The sequence below is a fragment of the Centrocercus urophasianus genome, unplaced genomic scaffold (assembly GCF_019232065.1).
Source record: "Centrocercus urophasianus isolate 14NV4802_14NV808 unplaced genomic scaffold, USGS_Curo_1.0 seq_30, whole genome shotgun sequence".
Lineage (NCBI taxonomy): Eukaryota > Metazoa > Chordata > Aves > Galliformes > Phasianidae > Centrocercus > Centrocercus urophasianus.
In genome coordinates, this window is record NW_024884867.1 from 7,797,383 (window position 1) to 7,817,251 (window position 19,869).

Here is a 19,869-nt window from a genome sequence, read left to right on the forward strand (position 1 = left end):
TGGCCTTTCCTTTTGAGTTGAGCAGAACACGCCTTAACAAACCCAGCTTTATCAGCTGGCAAGGTCACCTACCACCCCAAGCGTGGCTTGTTGTTGGAGATGGAGTGAGGACTCTTTTAGCATCAAAACTGTCTCTGAGGACTCCGTGCCATCTTCAGGGCTTGGTCACAAAAGTCATCATCACTAGATGCCATACCAGACACCCCACACTCTTGTCAGCTGCCATAACAAATGTTGTGCTCATGGACTCTGTTACTAGTGCAGCACAAACAGCCATGATCCTGTTCTGCTCAGTACTGGGCTTGTTAGTTGTCAGCAGCTTCCCAGGAAAACCTACATGCTGCAAATAATGCTCCAGGCTGAGAACTATGAGTGGGCCTGCCTGAAATTTCTCACAGTCTGGACTCTACATAGAGAGAAAACATGATGAGAAAAACGTAACCAGGACTGTGGACAAGGTACCGTTAACATCAGCCAGTTATTGTGCAACAGACATCCATCTTGGCTTCTGTGAACTCGAGCTGTTTAACCACTGCTACTTCTCCAAACTGTGAGGGTTTACATGGCCACCCATCCACCTCAGTGCTGGCATCTTGCTCCTCCTGGGTAACGGTGTGCTCGGCTTTGGGATGCTCTTCTGTCACACTTGCAGTGGCCCAAGCACGTGGCGGCCAGGATGGCAAGGCTACTGCCTCTGTGGTTGTGAACCTGCAGCTGTGGAGATGGTCAAAGAAAGAGATGCCCACGTTTTAGGCTGTGCAATACCTCAAGGGCTGCCATGAGGGCACGGCCACCAGAGAGGGGGCTACGGCAGCTGTGTATGCCCTGACACAGCCACTCAGTGCTTGGCCAAAGCCGCCCCGAAATGAAGAGGAATGAAGAGGAACGGCGGCTGTTGGGAAGAGCTCCTCCCTCGTGCCCGCGGGCCTTCACGCTGAGGGAAAAAGCTGCCGGGGTGGCTGATGGGTGGGGGTGAAATTAGTGAGGTAAAAACCTGACAGGAGGGAGGTAACCGTCTGACAGAAGTGAAGGAAAACCCAGGCGTGAGGGGATAACTCAGGGTGAGGTCGAATCACAGCTCCGCGACGGCGGGCGCGCGCCTGGGAACCCTCACGTCTCCCCGGGGGACGAAGCCCGGCGGGCGAGGACGGCAGGGCGCCGGCAGAGACGCTCTCAGCTTCGGAAGAGCCTGAAAACGTACAGCCGGGCAGAGCCGGGGGCCGAGGAAAGGGGAGGGCGCTCCCCGGCTCCCTCCCACCCTCTCCGGATAAATGTGCCGCCGGGAGGCGGCGGGCGGCCGGCAGCAGCGCGTGGAGCGGCTCGGGGCTCGCGCTCCGGCTCCCCGCCCAGCGCTCTCTGCCGGCGGGGCCGCCGGGTTTTCTCCGCTTCCCGTCCCTTCTGACGGACGCGGGGCCGGGTGAGGGGCGGGCAGCCCAGCGCGGCCGATGCCGGCTCTCCCCTCCTCGCTCGGCTCGGCGCGGGCTGCGGCAGGCCGGTGGCGGCCGTCGGGATTCGGAGCCCCCCCGGGCGCCCTTCCCGTCCCGTCCCTCCGCGGCCGGAGGGTTTTCTCCCGCTGCGGCCGCCTCGCTGCCCCCCAGACATGGTAGGGCACCTCCAGCTGCAAGGGATGGACGAGAGCCTGAAGGAGAAGAGCCGGGAAGGCTTGCTGGACAGCCCGGACTCGGGGCTGCCCCCCAGCCCCAGCCCCCCTTTCTACTCCCTCTCGCCCGGGGGCGGCGCGGACCCCCCGGCCCCGGGGCAGCGGCGAGAGGCCAAGGACGGCAGAGGGGTAAGAGCAGAAGCGATGGTGGGAGAGGGGGGAGAGGGATTTAAAGGACGGTGGAACTTCACCCCAGGGGCCTTTCGGGTTTCTTTGACGTATCAAAGACGTTTGGAAGTGTATTGCACACAGCTAATTGGCTTCCATGCAGAATAAAAGCTGTCAGCAGCACTGAGATTGCCGTGGAGAGAGTTCATCTACCTGTGCTATGATGGCTGTTCACGCTTCTTCCCAGCAGAGACGCTTTGCAATGACTTACCCCGCCCTCACTTTCTTTCTCAAGTTCTAAGGCTATTTTTGCGTATTAATCACAACTGCCTTCTGCTGTCAGGTAATGCCAGATCCATCCCCAAGAGCAACATCTCAGCGCAGTACGGTGGGGAGGGTGTGAGATGTTAAATAGGGAAATCAAATCCGAAGCCCACTAACAACCTCTCATCACTACACAGCCCTACCTGCAGGCGTGCCGTCTGATGGACCGTGTGCTCAGTTGCCCACGTTGCTCTGGTTTGGTGGGGTCAGGCTGTTGCTACATGTCTGTAAAATAAAATGTGGGAGGAAAATGAATGAACGCTTGCTGGGTCAGAAAGCAGCTGGAGTGGAGGTGTCTGCAGAGGTCAGCAATGGGGTGTGATGGCCTCCATTGCAGCCATCGTGACAGCCAGCCACCACTGCTCTCAAGAAAGCCCTTAGGTATTGGAGATGAAAGAGGGTAAGAAAAAACTGTTCTAGCTCTTGGTCTGATAGGACTGAGAGTTTTAGTGCTCCTGCAGGGGGGAAAAAGTTATTCCAACCATCTAAATAAAGCAAAATTGCATTTACAAATTATTTTTCTTTCTTTGAACACAAATGAACATTTCAAACATCTCTGAGGAACAGCTTAGATTTTTTTTTCCTGATTTTTATACCCTACTTCAGCAGTATGGGCAGCCCCGTGCTCCTGCTGTTGGCAGATGGGTGCCATGTACTGCAGATGTTTCTGTACATTTAGTAGGTACAGAAGACTAAAAGATACTGATACAAAAACTAATTAGACTGCTTTAATTGGAGTGGTGCAGGACTGTACTCTCTAACTCTGCTTGTTTGGTATATGGAACTGGCAGGAATTTTCACTTGACTGCACAGAGTTTCACATCTAATTTCCAACATTCTACTTGCAGCTGTTAAGAAAATGGGAGAAATACGGGGAGCATTTCAGTGTCTAATTAGCTTTAACCTTACCATTTAACAAGGACTTCCAGATCTATAAGCAATTACACAATCCATGAATGTGTTTAACTCCGCTACTCTGCTGTTCATCAGAGCATGCAGAATTGGCAAATCAATAATAGCAGCTATTTGCACACCAACGCAAGGGTTTTTTCAGTCGCTTATTACATTAGTCTTCGTTTTGCTTACAGATGCGACAGAACCAGGAATGCAGTCTGCATTCTTTGTGGTATAATACTATAAAACCACATATAAGCTCAGTTACTAATGGCCAACGTTTTAGTATGTACAGTTACAATAAATTGCTGTCAGGTGAAGAAAACAACATTCCAGATCTGTGGGAAGGATTTCATACTGCTCCTTGCTGCAGACCTATCAAAACCACCAGGCTGAACCCAGTTGCGTTCTTTTGCAGTCGGCTGTTTTGCTCTAACTTCACAAATATGTTGAAGGATTTTTCTGAGAGCTCTTCTCTTGCAGACTAAAGGAGACTGCATGCTCGTATCGAAGACTTCCTTGTGTGTAAAATCCATGCTCTCCCTGCTTTGTGTCATTAACTGTGACTCTGAAAAAGTAAACTCCTTTCTCTTTAATAAGTGTGACTTTGTTTCAAAGACAATGCACCATTTATTCCCATTTAACCAGCCAATTTGGCTACAGCTTTAGGATCCAAGAAAATATGAAAGGCAATTGGGGCCAGAGTCATAAATACCACAAGTTCAACACCATTTAGGGACCTTTTTTTTTTCTTTTTCTTCTCCTTGCATTTTACTTGCAGTGCAGGAGAAATTAGCTTTTACTTATTCAAATAAAACTCACATAGGGAATTTGTTAATTGCTTTCTGCTGAAATGCAAATATCCTAAAGAAAATAGAAGGTGACTTTTACCTAGTTCTGCCCTTTAAATCTGAAACATGATTAAATTTCTTCTTAAGGCTGAATTCCCTAGGCTTTGCTTGTAATGCTGGGCCAAAAGGAACATACATACAATGAAATAAATCTCTAATAATGCACACAAAGAAGCAATTGCTGGAAGGGCAGGGAATGAAATCACATCAAGGTAGCCAGATCTGCTTAGAGTTTTCCCTGTTGTTGTTGCCCATGTGTATAGTTTTAGGCCAGAAGGAGTGCATGTGAGCTGTTGCAAACGCTGCACTGAAATAGTGCTTAGCATCCACTAGTATTGCTCCTCGAGGGTCTGAGGGGAGATCAGGACCACATTCTTCTGCAGACCCATCCATCACGACTTCTTGAAGCAGCATACTTCTTGTCTTCTCCCACTGCTGTTGCCTCTGCAACAAGTTCAGTTTTATTTGAAAAACTAAACATTTATGAATTCAACTTGCCTCGCTGAGCACTGATCCCAGTGGACGGGCTGTCAGATGGGAATTCCGATTTACACTGTTGACAGCAGTGCAGAATTGGGGTCGGTCCTATGGGAGGAGATTCTAGCTTCATCTTTAGCACTGTGCAGGAGTGTTCTTTGCCCGTTAGTGTAGACTTGATGGGTACAGTCCCATCAATGGAGTCCAGGTTAGCTTGCATGCCTTCTTCCTGAACTGCCACATATTGAAGAACTCTTGGGGCCAAAGAGCCTGCATTTTGTTCTACACTGAAAGCTTCAGGAAAGGGGGCTGTCTTCTGGGAACTGGGTGGGGAATGTAGCCATCAAGATGTTTCCATGCAATACGTGACTTGCAGACCTGCCGACACCTCCAGTGAAAGCACATGTGAGAAACACCCCAACCTGAGCCAGCTCGCAGCCTGCAAGCAAAGCAGGCGACGTCTTTCTAAGTCTACACGGCTTCCAGCAACCAAAGAAAGCTCCAGGCTTGTATGGAGAGCAAGGCATCCATCTAATACAGCAACATGGCTTGCCTCAGAGCTTGGCGTTTGCTGCCTGGCATCCTGGCCCACTTCTGAACTACACCCACAGGGTGGGATCCTGCAGAAATTCCCCTTGCAGATGTTGGCAGTGGTTTCAGTTCTTGCCTGCTGGTCACCATGTCTGCAGCCTGGAAGAATGTAACCGCAGCTGGCTTTTCTCTGCACCTTGGCCCATCTGGTTCTGAATGTGCTCCCACTTCCCCTCTTTCTTGGGGCAACACCAGCAGCGAAGGAGAGGGAAGAGAGGAGTGGCAGTGGGTCTCACCTAATCTGCAGGCTGTGACAGATGTTCCTTCTAGGCAGGTCAAGGTCTGGTTCCTCTAAGACCCACCTGATCCTGGCTCCAGTCTGTTCTGACAGAGCTGCTGCTGTGCAGTGGTTAAGGGCTCAGTCCTCCCAGATGGAGGAAGGAGTGTCAGCAGGGTGCAGCATGCATTGCTAGCACCAAGCAGAAGGCTTTCTCCAGGGACTGGTGTGCAAATATGTGTAACTGCACTGAAAATGCACTGTTGGCACAGTGCCTTCTGCCGCAAAGTGACTCTGAATGCTGTGGAAATGAGATGGGACTCGGCAAATATTTCAGCAGGCATCAGTCTTTTGTCAGTGGAATCAGCAGAGAAAAGGTTGTGTAGCACACACAAGTTAGTGTGCTCACTTCTATGACAGTCACGGGGATGGGCAGGCATGTGGTCTTGATTCAGGCACTTTGTGATTAAAGCAAGCAGGGAAAAAGTCATAGGAGTCTCCTCATCAATCCTAAAAAAACGTGGCTGTATCTAGGGTGGTATCTTCTAGCTGTTTAATTTCGGTTGCATTTGTATGTAACACTTGGCAATAAGCAAAGTAGTAAATTTCCCACTTGAAATAGAAGAGGAAACAGGCAGGAAGGATTAATTCTTTTAAGTAATAAAGCCGTGCTTTAGACCTGAGGTTTGCATTTACTGTTATCACTTCCAAATAAAATCTCATCCGGCTCTAGTATGAATTACTTGTAATATGCAATACATGCAGATACTGGGAAAATAAATGGTCTGTTAAACAAATACTGCTTATCAGTTAGAGCGGAGAATGTAGATGTGTGTCAAATAATTCAGCTAGATCTTTCATTACAGCTGTAAATAACAGCTGAGTAAAGTGACATTTTCATGGACCTGACATGTTGCCATAGTGGGAAAACGTGGTGAGAGATTTGCTTATGCCCTAGCTAAGTTAGGAGCTGGGAATTTGGAAAGCTGTATCCTGTTTATAGCCTTGGTGCTTGGAAAACTGTTTCCCCTTACAGTCCCTAGGGAGCTAATGCCAAATCCTAGTGCCTTCCACATAATGACCATAGCTAAAGAAGTCAGTCTGTTCTGATCTGTCTTGCTTTCTGGGGAACAGTTTTTTGGAGAGTTTATATTTTTCAAGTCACATTAATTTCCTTCCTTCCTTGTTGCTTTGCTGCCTGAAGTCTGGAAGCTACAGGAACGGTCAGGGCCAATTTCATGGCGCTTTATTTACCGTAACTCTGCTTCTATTCCTTTAAGACACCCAAGTGAAAAGCACCTTAAACAGAACCCACTAACTCAAATTAATTATTAGGTGTAAAATAAGATTATTCTGCCCACTGTATTCTTTTTGCTCTTTAGGGACTCTGAGGTCTAAATGCCCCCAGGATCCAGGCACTGATATGTCACTTCTGGCAGGTATGAAGCACTGACACGGAACTGAAGGACATGCATCAGTTCTAAAGCAAGAAGTCCCCCACAGTACTTATGTTAGCATAAAAGAAGCACGCTTGGTCAGTAGCAGATTGAATTCCCTTCAGTAAATTATTTTTGGGGGTGTATTTATTTATGTACTGCTTGAATAAAGAACGTAGCTGCCCAGGCCTTTACATGCCTGAAAGGCATCAGAGGTAAAGGCAGAGGGAAAAATGCAGCCAAACGAGAAATCACTTCAGCTTTTTAATACTACTTTAACTCTTTGCTGTTTAAGACAGATTAATTAGGTCCTATCTGTAGTTCCAGCTAAGTAACACTAGGGTTTCTTTGGATAGATAGACCTTGTCTTGTGGATCACTTTGGGCAGCCTACTCTAAAGACATGGGGTTTTCCTCTCCATCATCAGCCAACTCTGCTCAATTCAGCCCATCTGCGGTGTGGGGCTGGAAGGAAACTCACCTTATTTCTGAAGTGTCTTGAGATTGCTGAGTGATTGATAGAAATGAACCATAGGTCATCATTTTTGCTAGGGAGGTCAGAAGTCCAGTGTTTCTGTTCTTTCAATAACTCCTGTGCAGAAGGAGGAATAACTGAGTAGGGTTTTTTTTTGGACAAGCAGGAAGTTTTTGCTTTGTTTCTACCTTAAAATAGATTGGAAGGAGAGGGTATCAAACTGTTGCCAAAAAGCCAGCTTTTGGCACGTGTCAAGCATGTAACATTTCAGCCCCAAAGACAAATCTTTTGGAAAGCTTGGGTGCCCTGTTACTTGCTTCCAAACTCCACGTGAGATTCAGGAGCAGGAATTTCAGAACATCACCAGAGGCTGAACAAGAAGTCACCTGAAGCTCCTTTCACTTGCTGCTCTATAAAATCTGTGCTCCCTGTTTAGTGACCCTTAAATTCTGTGCAAGCAGTGCAGTTGCTTGGTGAGCAGACTGCAGGCTCTTACAGATGATCTCTATTTTTAGAGCATGCTTTTTAAATTATTTAAGTCTTCCGTGTGCAGAATTCTGGGTGACTTTCAAGGTTTCCCACCTGCAGCATCTCGTGGCACTGCTTGTGCAGATAAGTGAGAATTTGCTGTGGTCTCTGGTGGGTGGTAGAAATCTCTGGTCTGCAGCTGTCCCAGATTTCTGAACTAATCAAGCCTCATCTGCAGATCTGAAGTTAATGCTAGTTGGATGAAGTGCAATTACTCCCTTTTTAAGCCTTCCCTGCCTAGGTCTAGGTGAGCTAACCTACAGTGCAAATAGTCTCATCGCCACTCCATTCAGAGCTGACTTGGAGGGAAGTTAATCCAACTATCACCAAACTCAGTGGCAACTTTTGGACTCTGGTTTCAGTCATGCATGACCCATCTCCTCCATGCAGATGGGTCTTGTTTCTGCAGCATATTCTTGTTTCCTGTTCCCTGCTGCAGGACTTGGGATTTCAATGGACAGCGTTGGCCTCTGTGCCCTGTGACTGAGCAGCAAAACTGGGGGCCACAGGCCCTGGGAGTATTCCCATTAAACCACAGGAAGGACATTGCCTCCTGCACCCTTGTCTCCAGGGACACTCAGAGCATGCTTAGTGTCAGCAGTGTTAGCAAGAGGTGTGAAGGTTTGTTTCCCTGGGAGCACTGGAATTGTTTCTTTCAAGTTATTTCTTTAGTCCAGCACTTGGCAGAACTCTGTAATACCGCGATTTCTCTTGTGCTAATCTAGCAAAAAAAGCTCCTTTTCTTTTTTTCCCCACACCCATTCAGTCACTGTTCTTTTTTGACAGTGGAATAGAAACAGTATTAACGAAGGGTGAGCCATTTAATGTTGCAGTTTAACACCCTAGTATAGTGCAGGGATGTTTCAGTATGGAAAGAGTAAATAGCTTTGTGGCTTTGGGATGCAGAATTGAAGAGCTTGGAGAAAATTCAGATGAAGCAATGACATTTTCTGCTTTAGCCTCAGGCAGAAAACCCAAGCCACCAGAGAAAACCAGACCTCAGACAGTGTGATCTGATGCTATTGAACAGGCTCAGGGGAGTTTTGCCAGTTGACACCAGCTGAGGGATGAGCTGGGGAACACTGTGGGGATCTGCATGGGGTACAGGACAGGGCACAAGTTGAAGTACCTTGCCCAGCACTGGAAGCAGGGACTGGGCCACAGCTTCAGTGTTGCTCCTGTACCTGCCATCCAGAAGGTGCTGGAGAGGGCAGAGGGAAGTGACATGGGAAGAGAAGCCAGTTTCTCTGTATCCTCAGCTACCTTCAGTGGTACCATGAGTCCCGAGATCATCTGACTGACCAAGAGACTGATGAAAAATGCCTGATTCCAGCAGACATGGCTTGTACATGGTGAAAAGTGGAAAAACTGTGAGCTTTTAAGTCACCTAGAAACCTTTCAGGCCTGGCCAATGGCTGACAGCCATGGCCTTTAAAGAGACCCTGTGTCCCTGTGTGTCATGAAGTGCTGTTGTCAGAGAAGTGGCAGGGACCAAAATCCACAATGACATTTTCACAGGATTAGGCTTAATTAGCTTCTGGGCTGGGTGTAGACACAGGATCTCTACAGATCTCTGTATCTCTGATATCAGAACTGATATCTGAGTGGATGCTCCACTATTGAGAAGTAGGATTATTCATTTTTGAAATTAGTCTTAACAATCCATGATTTGAAGAAGCTCTACTTATTACAAAGTCCTGGCTTGAAGCTTGTTTCCTGCATCACAGACGCCACAGGATGCCTCAGTATCTCACCCCATGCTCACTTGTGTGTGGTTAACTAGAACACCCCCCAGAGCAAGCCAGCTGCTCTTGGCATGAGACTTCAGCAGCTGCTAACCTACCAAGGGGTTGTTCTAAGGGTTACATTATTTGCAGCACATACGTATTTATGTGCATGTAAAAGAATATACACACACTACTCAAGTAACACCACATCCTTTAAATTGGCAGATCTGGGCCATATCTCTGTGTTACATCAGAGCCCTCCTTCGTGCTTTGAGTCTTTGTAAGAGCTTGCAGCTAGAGAAGCTGTTTCACTGGTTTTGTTGGTCAGTTAGAACTGACCACTTGTTAAAGAAAAGTGCTAAAAAGTTGCAATTCTTACAAGAAACAAGAAAGGAAGAAGGTAAGGAGGGGTTAACATTCAAAGACCAGATACCACAGCATAGAGTGCCAGAGATCTGGGCAGTCCCATACCTGGGGTGGTGAGCTGGGAGGAGCGAGGTGGGGACCTGGAGGGCAGCCTGCTGCATCACATCAGTCCTGAGAGTTGGAAGGAAGCTGTAAATAGAGGCAGCACAGGTGGCATGTCAGAATCAAGGTAACTTAAATGCAAGGCCTGCACGAGACTTGTCAATGCAGGGCTCACCTTTGCCAACCATCTTCAGGTTGGTTTTTTTCCAACTTGAGAGTGGCCCTCCCCTTTGAGCTTCTGTGTGGAGTGGAGTGCCTTCCTACAAACCTAGAGGAAGGGATGAGGGGAAACTCAATGATGCTGAGCACCAGCAGGGTGAGCTTAGCTTGTGTGCAGTGAAATTGGTTCTGATGCTGTTGCAGACACCTGTTCTCATTGCTAAAGAGCTGTCACCTGCATTATCTCCCATGGAACTGTGAAAAGACCAAGTTCAGCAAGGCTGTAAGAATTGCTGTCTCTGTGAATGCTGTTGATGTCTGTTCAGCTCCCAGCCACGGCACGTTGTGAGCTGTGCCAGCCTCATCTCGTGTGTCCCATCACTCACAGCACTGTTCCTCCCTGCAGATGCCTTACCTGCTCCTGAACCCGTCCATGTCGGAGATAAGACCTCGAATGTACCCCGTGTTTTTTGGAGAAAGCATTGAGGTCAACCCTGAGCCTGTGCAGGAAATTAGGTACAGATGGTATCGGGGTGGGGGAGTGGGGATGTCTGTCCTTTTCTTGGTGCTTTTTCTTCTCCAAAAAATTTAAATGTGATTACAAATGGGAGTCATGGTTATTTGGAAAGGAAAGGAGAGAGACAGGTAGGATGGTAATGAATGAATTAAAAAGACACTGCCAGCAGCAGAGGTGGAGGGGGAGGTTGTAAGAGAAGACTTTCCTTCCAAGGCCAGCTAATTTCCAAGGCAATGAGAGAAATTTATGACCTTCTTTATGTTTGCTGATCTACGCTGTGCCCTGCTGGCTTGTATCCTCAGCTACACCATTATAATTGGTACCTGTTTTTGATAGCCCTTGCAGCAGAGAGTCCAACACTAGATGAGTTCACCGATACAGAACCATCTCCTCCTCATGACAAGGTGATCCTTCCAGCCAGTGATTGAGGTATTCTGGCCTCCTGTGGAACTGGAAGCAATGGCCTGTAGATAAACATTGTTCTGCTCTTCTTTTGCCAGTGTGGAATGTGCTCTGCAAACAGCATGGAGCACAGTTACGCACAGCTTAGGGCAGGGATGGTGGGAGGATTAAACCCAATTCCCACCCCCCCTCAACCAATGCAAACGTCTCTCTGGAAATGTACCCCAGTAAATCTCTGCTTGCTGAGGAACTGCTGGCGGGCATGTTTTTATGTGATTACATCGGAGTCTTGTTTTATGTGCGCTGAATGACTTGCTTACACCCTAGCTGTGCAAAATACATTACAGCAGCTCGGATTACATACAGTGCACAATCAGTCAACCCCCCTCCGGGTAGAGGTAATGACAAGCACACACCCAGCTCACCCAGCTTTTAATCTTTTTCTTTTTTCCTTTTTTACGCGGAGCTGCACATTCCTTGGCTGCTGAATGCCAGAGGAGCATTTGGGGAGTGGGGAAAACAACTGAAACTCCTACAGCTCATAGTGGCCAAAGATTCTAGGGAAAGCACTCTGCGTGGCCCAGTTTCCATCCATCCCTTCTGGAGATGCAGCACAGTGACATCCTGCGTTTCGTGGGTTCTTCATTTAAGAGCTCTTAACATGACCACTTCCTTTGTGCCCAGCCATAGTCCATAGCATCCCTTTGCTTTACCAGCGTGGCCCTTGCTTGTATTTTTTGTAGGCCCCAATGAGCAGCTTCACTCATCTCCCAGCATAAAGCTGATTTTAGCTACCTTTGTGCTCTGATGGCTCAGTATAAATTACAAAGAAGAAGATAGAGGAAGAAGCAGGTTGCTTGGAGCCAGCGCAGCAAGGTCCTTTCTGTCCTGGCACAAACAGGCTGGCTAAATTGACTGCAGAAATGCTGAGGTGGCTTCACAAGGTGGGATTCCGCCAAGATGCACCCAGCAGGAAGGAGTCCTCTTGGCCCTCTGCTTTGGGTTGTAGGGTTTACATCTGTTCTAATGTCTGTGCACTAAGAGAGCACAGATGTTCCCAGCTCCAAAGAGTTGAGAAGAATTCTGTTTATCTTCTTTCCTTTGCTGCCTGGGCTGTTTCTGATACCTCGTTGTCCTCTCTAGGTGTAATTCTGAGGTGAAGTACGACTCTGAGAAGCATTACAGGGATGACATCATCTACGGTCCCATCCCCACCGTCACCACCTACAGTGAGACAGTCATTGCTGCGCCCAATTGCACCTGGCGGAACTACAAGTCCCAGCTGATCTTTGAGCCCCGCCAGAAGCCACTGAGGTTTCAGAGCACGACCATCATTTTTCCTAAGCGTGCCAAGAACATTTACCGGACCACCCTCAACTACAGCTTGGGCTGTGCCAAGCGCTGGTTTTCTTCCAGCGTGCAGCTGGAACTCTGTGAGGAAACCAGCCCATGCGTCATCTGCAGTGAGACCCTCTGATCCGCCCCGCCGCGGGCAACCTTGTGACCTCAAGGAGGCTGTGGCCTTTACTGGGCCTCTGGCCAGGCCCTCATTGATGACGACTGAATATTAATGGCTGGAGGAAATGTCGTCTTGGGTGAGGCTGAACTGGCTGGGAGGAGGCTTGCAGGGCATGGGATGGTTTTGATCAGCGAAAGGCTGGCTTAAATTTTTTGACGTTCCTGACGTTTGTGATCTGGATTTTATTTTATTCCGTTTCTTTTTCCAAGCACATCTACTTTTGACTTATGTTTTAGATGAAATCAAGATGATGGAGAACCCCATTACCCATAGCAGAGTGCTGTTTTGTGAGCTCTGTACATCTTGTCTAGCACACAGGTGAGACTAACTGTAGCCTTCAGAAATATTTTGGTCTTTGCAAAGAGAAGACCACCTGCAAAGTGGTGAAGACCAGCCTGCCCAGCACACACCAAGCCAAGTTTCCTGGAGTTCAAATGCAGATGATGTTAATCGTATCAATACTTCACGACCTGCCTCCAACAACTCACCTGGGAGATAGCTGCAATATTATACCACTGCAGTACCATCAGGCCTAACTTGCTTGAGGGAGTGAGGACTGTCACTGAGAAAAAGGAGGAAAGCAGGTGCACAGTGCTCTTGCCAGCAGCTAGATGCTTATGTACTATGACAGGGGATGCCAGAAGCAGGTGGTTGGAGAAAGGCCTGCCCTGACCCACAGCCAGCTCTTCTGAGAGCCCAGCCTAAGCAAGAGGGTGCAGAGGAGACTGAGGAGAGGGAAAAGCTGTGGGGCTATTTTCTAAAAGTGTCCAAAGAGTTTAGGAGCCCAGCGCCCTTTTTATGAAATAACTGGTAGCTGAAGTGCGCCACGCTGTTTGTTGCATCTGATATCCGGTTTGCAGGGATCTTTACGTGCTTAACAACCCTTTTGAGTTTCAGGGTACTGCAGAGAGGAATGTAGCACAGCAAGATGTTACCTGGCTTTAAAGAAGCTGGTACAGGGTTAACTGCAGAGCGAGGTTGCTCATCCTCTCAGGAGTTTCCATACCTGTCGTAGACAGCTTGGCTGATTGTGGAGGAGCATCCAGACTGTCTTAAGTATGGCCTGAAGTACTGAAGAGCCAAAATCCATGCAGGATTTTCTTAATCAGCCAGGTTACAGCAGTTCACAGGTACTTCAGCTGAGCTGTCTCTGCAACAGGACCAAGAAGCATAGAGGAAACAGTAGTCACTTCAACCATTCTAAGGTGAACCATTCCCGCTGATGAATCACATCTCCCAGTGCTGTTTTTTTATTTTGGTAGTTTACTGAAAAACAGCAAGAGCCTACTAATAACCTTTGAAAATGATACAGAATTGTCTCCAGAAATCTTACCAAGAAGTTTTGTATGCTGCTCAGAAGAGACCAGGCTTAGAAAATAACCATATAGTTCTGGAAATCAATTTCCAGCTTTCGTTCTTCTAAACTTTCCATGTTGTTTCTGACTTGATGCAAGTCTGATCAAGTTATTGCAGAACACAGCCAAGCAGCCAAGTCAGAAAACCTATCAACAACGTCAACAAGACATAGCTGATTGCCCAGAACTGTTGACGCACAAACCCACAGTGATTTATAAAAAAAAAAACCACCACCACCACGCAGTCTGGCAAACTTGAAGAAGAATTAAATAGTAACCTGCAAAGATACTTTTTCCATCAGTTTCAAAAGGCAATTGGTAGGTGTGACCAGAACTGTGACCTTTATGAAACAGAGTTTTCTTGTTTAAAATGAAGCTGAATTTATCTACCAGAGGTGAATAAAAGATTTTTATACACAAACTTAAATCCTGACAACATCACTAGTACTGAGATGTAAGCTGTGGCAGTGGGGAACTCTGTCATCTGGGAGTTGGGCCTTGGTAGAGAGCGACGTCTCACTGGATTTCCAAGGCCCAGCTTCTTGGTTCATGGATAGAGAGCTGTGCAGCCATGTGGGCCTTCCCGAGCAGATGAGTCCATCGCAGACTCCCTGTTTTTCCAGGAATCCTGCCACGTATTTATTTTGCATGACAGACCTGGCTTCAACTTTTCAGCAAGTTCTCTCCATCGTGCGCATGACAGAACCAGCGTACCAGGTTAATCTCATGGGCTTTTTTATCTTGGCTAACTGCAAGCTTCTGAGTGCTTTGTCTCTGCTCTGCTTTCTCAACGTTGGCTACAACTGAAAAACAACTCAAAAACCAAGTGTGCAAATAGACCTAAACCACAGCTTGGTCTTGGATCACATGGGGACAGGGGTCACTAAGGCAAAGTCTCACAGGTGCAGGGTTCCCATCCTCCCTGACCAGACTGTTTTGAATCGTTATGCTTTGTTTTCTCTGCAAATAGACTAGAAATGACCCAACGTACTCCTGCTCCTTTGAGCATAGGCAGCTTTTTTCATCTTGCCACGTCAGGAAAAAAAAGCCAGCAGGCAGCTTGGCTTCCTAGGCTGCCAACACACAGAGCTGTATAACCACGGACAGACTGTGGTGGGCTACCAACCTGGGCCACATCCAAAACTGTGATATTGCCAAGTAAGCGCCTGAGAGCTGTAGAAACTTCTGAAAAATACCTTCTTAGATGGTGACTCCATTGGCTGCTTTTCTTGTCAGTAAAAGCTGGCGTTTGAAGGAGACTGTGTTCTTCCTGTGCAAAACCACAGCAGGTCAGTCCTCACCCTGCCATGGATCCCACCTCCCTGCCCACTCTCTGTCCCTCTTGCTGCCAGCCCCATGGCTGGGTGAGGCAGTGGGAAGAGTCCAAAGTCACCTTGCTCGCAATTCGAAAGTGCTGAGTTTTTTTGTTGTCGTTTTGCTCCAAGAGCAAAATTTGAATTTTGTGTGCACGTTGCCAATTAAGAATTGCTCCCAGGAGCCAAGAAGTGCCTTATTTGTAGTATGTTTTGTGCATCTAAAAGGAACAATTAGTTCCACTAGAAAGATGTTGTTCTTTTAAATGGAACGTTATTTATCTCAACCAACTGATCTTTGTCCGTGAGTTTTCTCAAAGATACAAATGATAAACCCAGGCCATAGAAAATGCTGCTTAGAAAGGAGAGTTCCCTTGAGCAGCTGTGACTACGCGATTTCTCCCAAGGATCCTAATTTGCTGGTTGCCCACAGTCCTGCACACCTGATGGGTTAAGTCAGACTGCCTGTAGGAATTCCTTTCCATCAGTAGTTATTTTGGGATCAGAAGCTTTCACAAAAGGCTTCCGCTTTTACGTTGTCTTTTTTTGTACGTTGTTTGCTGTTTTTCTGGGGGGGAGGAAGGTGCACAAAGGGGAGGGGTTGCCTTCACCCCTTCTTTCCTGTGATTGCTTTACCCCTAAAAAGCAACAGAGAATGCATGCATCTGGTGTGCCTGCATTGCTGTGATTGCATTCGGGGCCAAAGAGGGGAACCCTAGCTTATTAATGCCTTTTCAGAATTTACAAAATACTTTGCACAAAATGCAGAGGAAAACTTTGACCAAAAGCATTTACTGCTTCTTTCTTTCCTTTTCTCAATGTGAAATAGAGACAGATTTGCACCCCTAGGTGCAGACTTCTTGGGAATGATGAAATGAGGTCTGAGTGTTGATAGCAGTGTTTGAGTGAGCTGCTGGTCAGAAAAGTGAGTGCTATTTACTATTTATGTTGAGTGAGTCATACAAAATAAAAAAAGGGAATGGTTAAAGGGTTGACGAAGAGAGACTTTGCAGAGCAAACTGGGGACTGAAGGCAGCATGAGTCTGACACAGAGGTGAATGGTTGAGTGTGCGAGCACTGTGAGCTAGGATATTTAGCCACTGAGGTTTTAATGTGCCTTTTTTTCCTGCACAGAAAGGCACCTTTGCCTTCTTTAGAGCTGAAACAAAGTCAAATCCCTTCTCTACCACAGTCATTCAGTTCCGCTGAAGTCTGCGGATCTCACTGTTCCCTGGGCTTGGAGGGGCCTCTGTGCACTACGCAGACTGAGCTACGCCTCCGTGAAGGCAGGGGAACTCTTCATAGGAAATGATGGCCCTTGGTGTGGCAGATTCATATTCCTACTGGCAGATAAAGTGCTCTCTGAGGATTACCCCTTTTCTCACAAATCGCTCCGTTTCAAACGTCTCCCCTGCAGCTCACCAATAACCATTGTATTTGATGCCTTGGGAGGCACACGTCCCTTTTCAGATACTGTGATAGCCATCAAAATGAGCAAAGTATCCTGCCACGTGAGCCTGTGTGACCTGGAGAGGAGGTTGAAAGATGTTTGAAGGTTAGAGAAGGGAGAAGAGAACATATTGCTGGTGGAAATGCATAAGGATGTGTCATATTTTTATTTTTGTAATTCTGATTCTTGCAGTGCTTGTAAAGTACTTTACTGTTGTATATGTGGTGATGCAGTAGTTTTCAATATCCTTTTATTTTTGTATATTCCCCCTTCCATAATAATCCCTTCCTGTTCAACTCATAGAAAGTAATTTAAGATGACAAAATTTATATCTCGTAATAAAATGCCCAAACTGTCAGGCTTGTGTCTGAGTTTCTTTCCCTTTACTTACCCATTGCCTGTGCCTCACATTCCTTTCCCATCCACAGGGAATGTTCTGGTGTCTCCCCCCCATTGCCAGTGGGATTTGGCCCAGCTGCCAGCTCTTAGGGCAGTGCCCCGATTAGTAAGAATCAGTTGTCAGGTGGGCTCAGTGAAATTTAAATACTCAAGCAGAGGGCACTGAACTCCTGCTTTGTGCAGAGGCACTTTTGCCATTCTGGATTTGAGTCATTTTACCATTTCCTCACTTTAAATTTCTTCCTCCCAATCTTTTTTCTCCCCAGCTTTGAAACGCTGGTGTTCAGGCTAGTTAATTCCTCCCCCTGCTTTTCCATGCCTTAAAGGGCAGGCAGAACCAACATAATGCTGATTTAACATCCAGGTATCCACATCCTAGCAGGCTGTCAGGACCCCTGCTACTTCCTGGCTTTCCAAATCATGGAGGCAGATGGGTTGCATCAAGGCTAAAACCCTGCCTAGCCATGAAGTACATTCATTTTAAAGCCATTGCTGTAAATGCCTCAGGCTCACCAGCCAGCTATTAGTAGAGCTCTCAGCTGTATTCCAAGACCTAAGATGTCTGCAGGGAGAATCTGACACTAATCCTTATGGAAAAAGCATATTGGATTTATAGGGATGAAGTCAATAGGCTTGGATGAAAACAGCTGTTAAACACCGAGGAATGGAAAGGAGAAGGAAAGCCATGTTATGCAAGAGGCTTGCTTCAGGTGCACGGGAAGTGCTCTTGTCCTCATCCTGAGTTTTTTGATACAAATTATGGCTCAACTACTCCTAAGTGAAGGATGGGAGACACAAGCTCAAGCTCCTTAGGAATGTCAACACCACGGAGAAGGCAGGGGATGAATGGCCTGGGTGAGTCTGATGGTCGAAACCCAAGTGCTAGATGGAGGACATGTGCATCCACTCCTGTTATTTAAATGAAACCGTAAAACGTGAATGCTGCCCAATGAAGATTCCTGAGGTGGCAGCTGAATCTCAGAAGCAAAAGCAGCATTAGATGCAGGATATGTGTTTTGGCAAGCACACTCAGATGAGCTAACTCCTAAGCTAGCGGCTTTTACTGTGCCATTTGGAGGCTGTAAATTTAAGCAGATGAAGCTTGGTATTAGTTTTGCTCCTGGGATATTTCAGAGTGCAATTGCACACATCTCTGAGGGATTACAAGCTGCTGAAGTTGTAATGGATGGACTTTGAATTTGGACTAGACACCTTTATGAACACAAGGAAAGGTTTAGGATGGTTTTACAGACAGCACGAATGATGCATGTGAAATGCCAAAAGCCTCACCTAAAAAGAAGTTACTGATAATGGGCAAATACAAATTAAATAAGAACAGCAAAACCCCCATGTTGGGAATCCCAATTCTGCTCAACAAAGCAGAGCAAAACAGATGCCTGTATCAAATTCAATTCCACAGCTACGTACGGTCAGCAAACAATAGAGCGATTTGCCAGAAAGCCAAAAACCTGATCCTGGAGTAATTGAAGCTCCTCCCCACTGCCAATCCACCAGCTCCCCAGCGCTGTGTGCATGACCATCTCAGCTCCTCATGCTCAGCAGATGGCAATGTCACAGCCTGGCCCTGAGATACTCCAGCCACAGCTCTGTGACCTCCTCGTGTCCTGTGATGCAGACCTGCAGGGCCACACTCCAGGGGAAGCTCCAGCTGATAAGAGCAGGCGCCCAGCTGTGCTCCTGTTCCTAACTGCCCTGCAGTCATTACACAGGAGAGGAGCAAGGACCCCCCCCCAGCTCTGCACAGCCCCCACCAAGCACCACATCTCCTTCCCTTGCCAGTGCCCTCAGCCACAGGGGGAAATCAATGCAGGAATAGTTTGTTCTCAAGTAGGTTTCCTTGTATTACTTTTTGGGGCATAAGAAAGGAGTTTTATGAACTCTATTTTCTGCTTCTAATAATGATGCTGGATCCAAACGGTTCCACCCTCAGACAGATGGAGAGTTCACATCCACAAGGATGAACACTCTCATCCTGCCAAGCTTTTGGTGCTCACTGCATCCTTCCTTCTCTGCAAACAGGCGGACAGCATATTTCTGGTGTAAAAATACTCTCCTCTCAGTTAACCACCTCCAGATTCCCCTCCCGAGCCCATTCTCAGCCCAGTGATCAGACTTTTCTATATACAAAAACATTCAAACAGTCTCCCAGGGGCTCCTCTCTCACATCAGACCCTAAGCTCAGTGGCTATTTGCAGCTCCTTGAAACATGGAGACTGAGTGCAACGCAGCACAAGCATGCATGCACACATGTGAGTGCAAGCTGCATTCCCTTTGATGGAGGATTGTAGAAACATTACCCTCCCCTGGGGCGCTCCAGCAAAATGACCTGATTATTCATAAACCACCTAGAATCATCAATCCCTCATTTATCATTTTCAACATAAATAATAAGGGCAAGAGGTGCACACCAGCAATAAACCAGTTCTAGATGTAGTGCTGAAATCTGTCACTTCCTTCCAATACGCTCTGCTTACTGATAATAAACAGTGATCCAAACAATTCTTCATCCGAGGCCACGAGCGTTGGGTCACCAAGGACAAATGCCACCAGCCCGCTTCATGCTGTGCGAGCCTGTTTGGAGCTTGTGTGGGAGGCCAGCTAGGAAAAGGCAGCACATTTCAGAAAACACATTTGTCTTACTGACAAATGCCTCAGGAAATAAAAGCCTTTGTATTCTTCCCCTTCCACTCACTTCTGACAGGGATTCTTTTTTAGCACCTGCACTTCCAGGCCATTGGCTATGGCTGCTCAGTGAGCACGGCTCAGCTGCCTCCTGTGGGGCATCGCAGGGACATCCCAGTGCCCAGCCATGCTGTGCTATGGAGCTCCTGACTGCAACGTGTGGGGCCACAAGGTGGGGATTGGCTTCAGGTCCAGCTTCCAGTGGGGCACTATGATTTTTGAGGTCCCTTCCAACACAAATCATTCCATGATTATGGGATGGTAGCAGTATCTTAGAGCACCCTTTGCCACATAGAT

The 19,869-nt window shown here is 47.3% G+C and overlaps 1 protein-coding gene and 1 long non-coding RNA gene across 2 annotated transcripts; one reads left to right on the plus strand and one right to left on the minus strand.

The window, feature by feature from the left end:
- Positions 1-38: 38 nt before the first annotated feature.
- On the minus strand, positions 39-10,868 carry LOC122165722. Its single transcript, XR_006170583.1, has 6 exons — positions 10,755-10,868; positions 9,931-10,023; positions 9,759-9,842; positions 7,039-7,149; positions 2,236-2,317; positions 39-714 (listed from the first exon to the last, which is right to left on the minus strand). It is a non-coding gene; the product is annotated as an uncharacterized LOC122165722 (long non-coding RNA).
- On the plus strand, positions 1,553-16,828 carry RFLNA (refilin A). Its single transcript, XM_042828997.1, has 3 exons — positions 1,553-1,789; positions 10,321-10,430; positions 11,977-16,828. Exons 1-3 carry the CDS (start codon positions 1,601-1,603, stop codon positions 12,308-12,310), a joined length of 633 nt encoding a protein of 210 aa, XP_042684931.1. The 5' UTR covers positions 1,553-1,600; the 3' UTR covers positions 12,311-16,828.
- Positions 16,829-19,869: the final 3,041 nt, after the last annotated feature.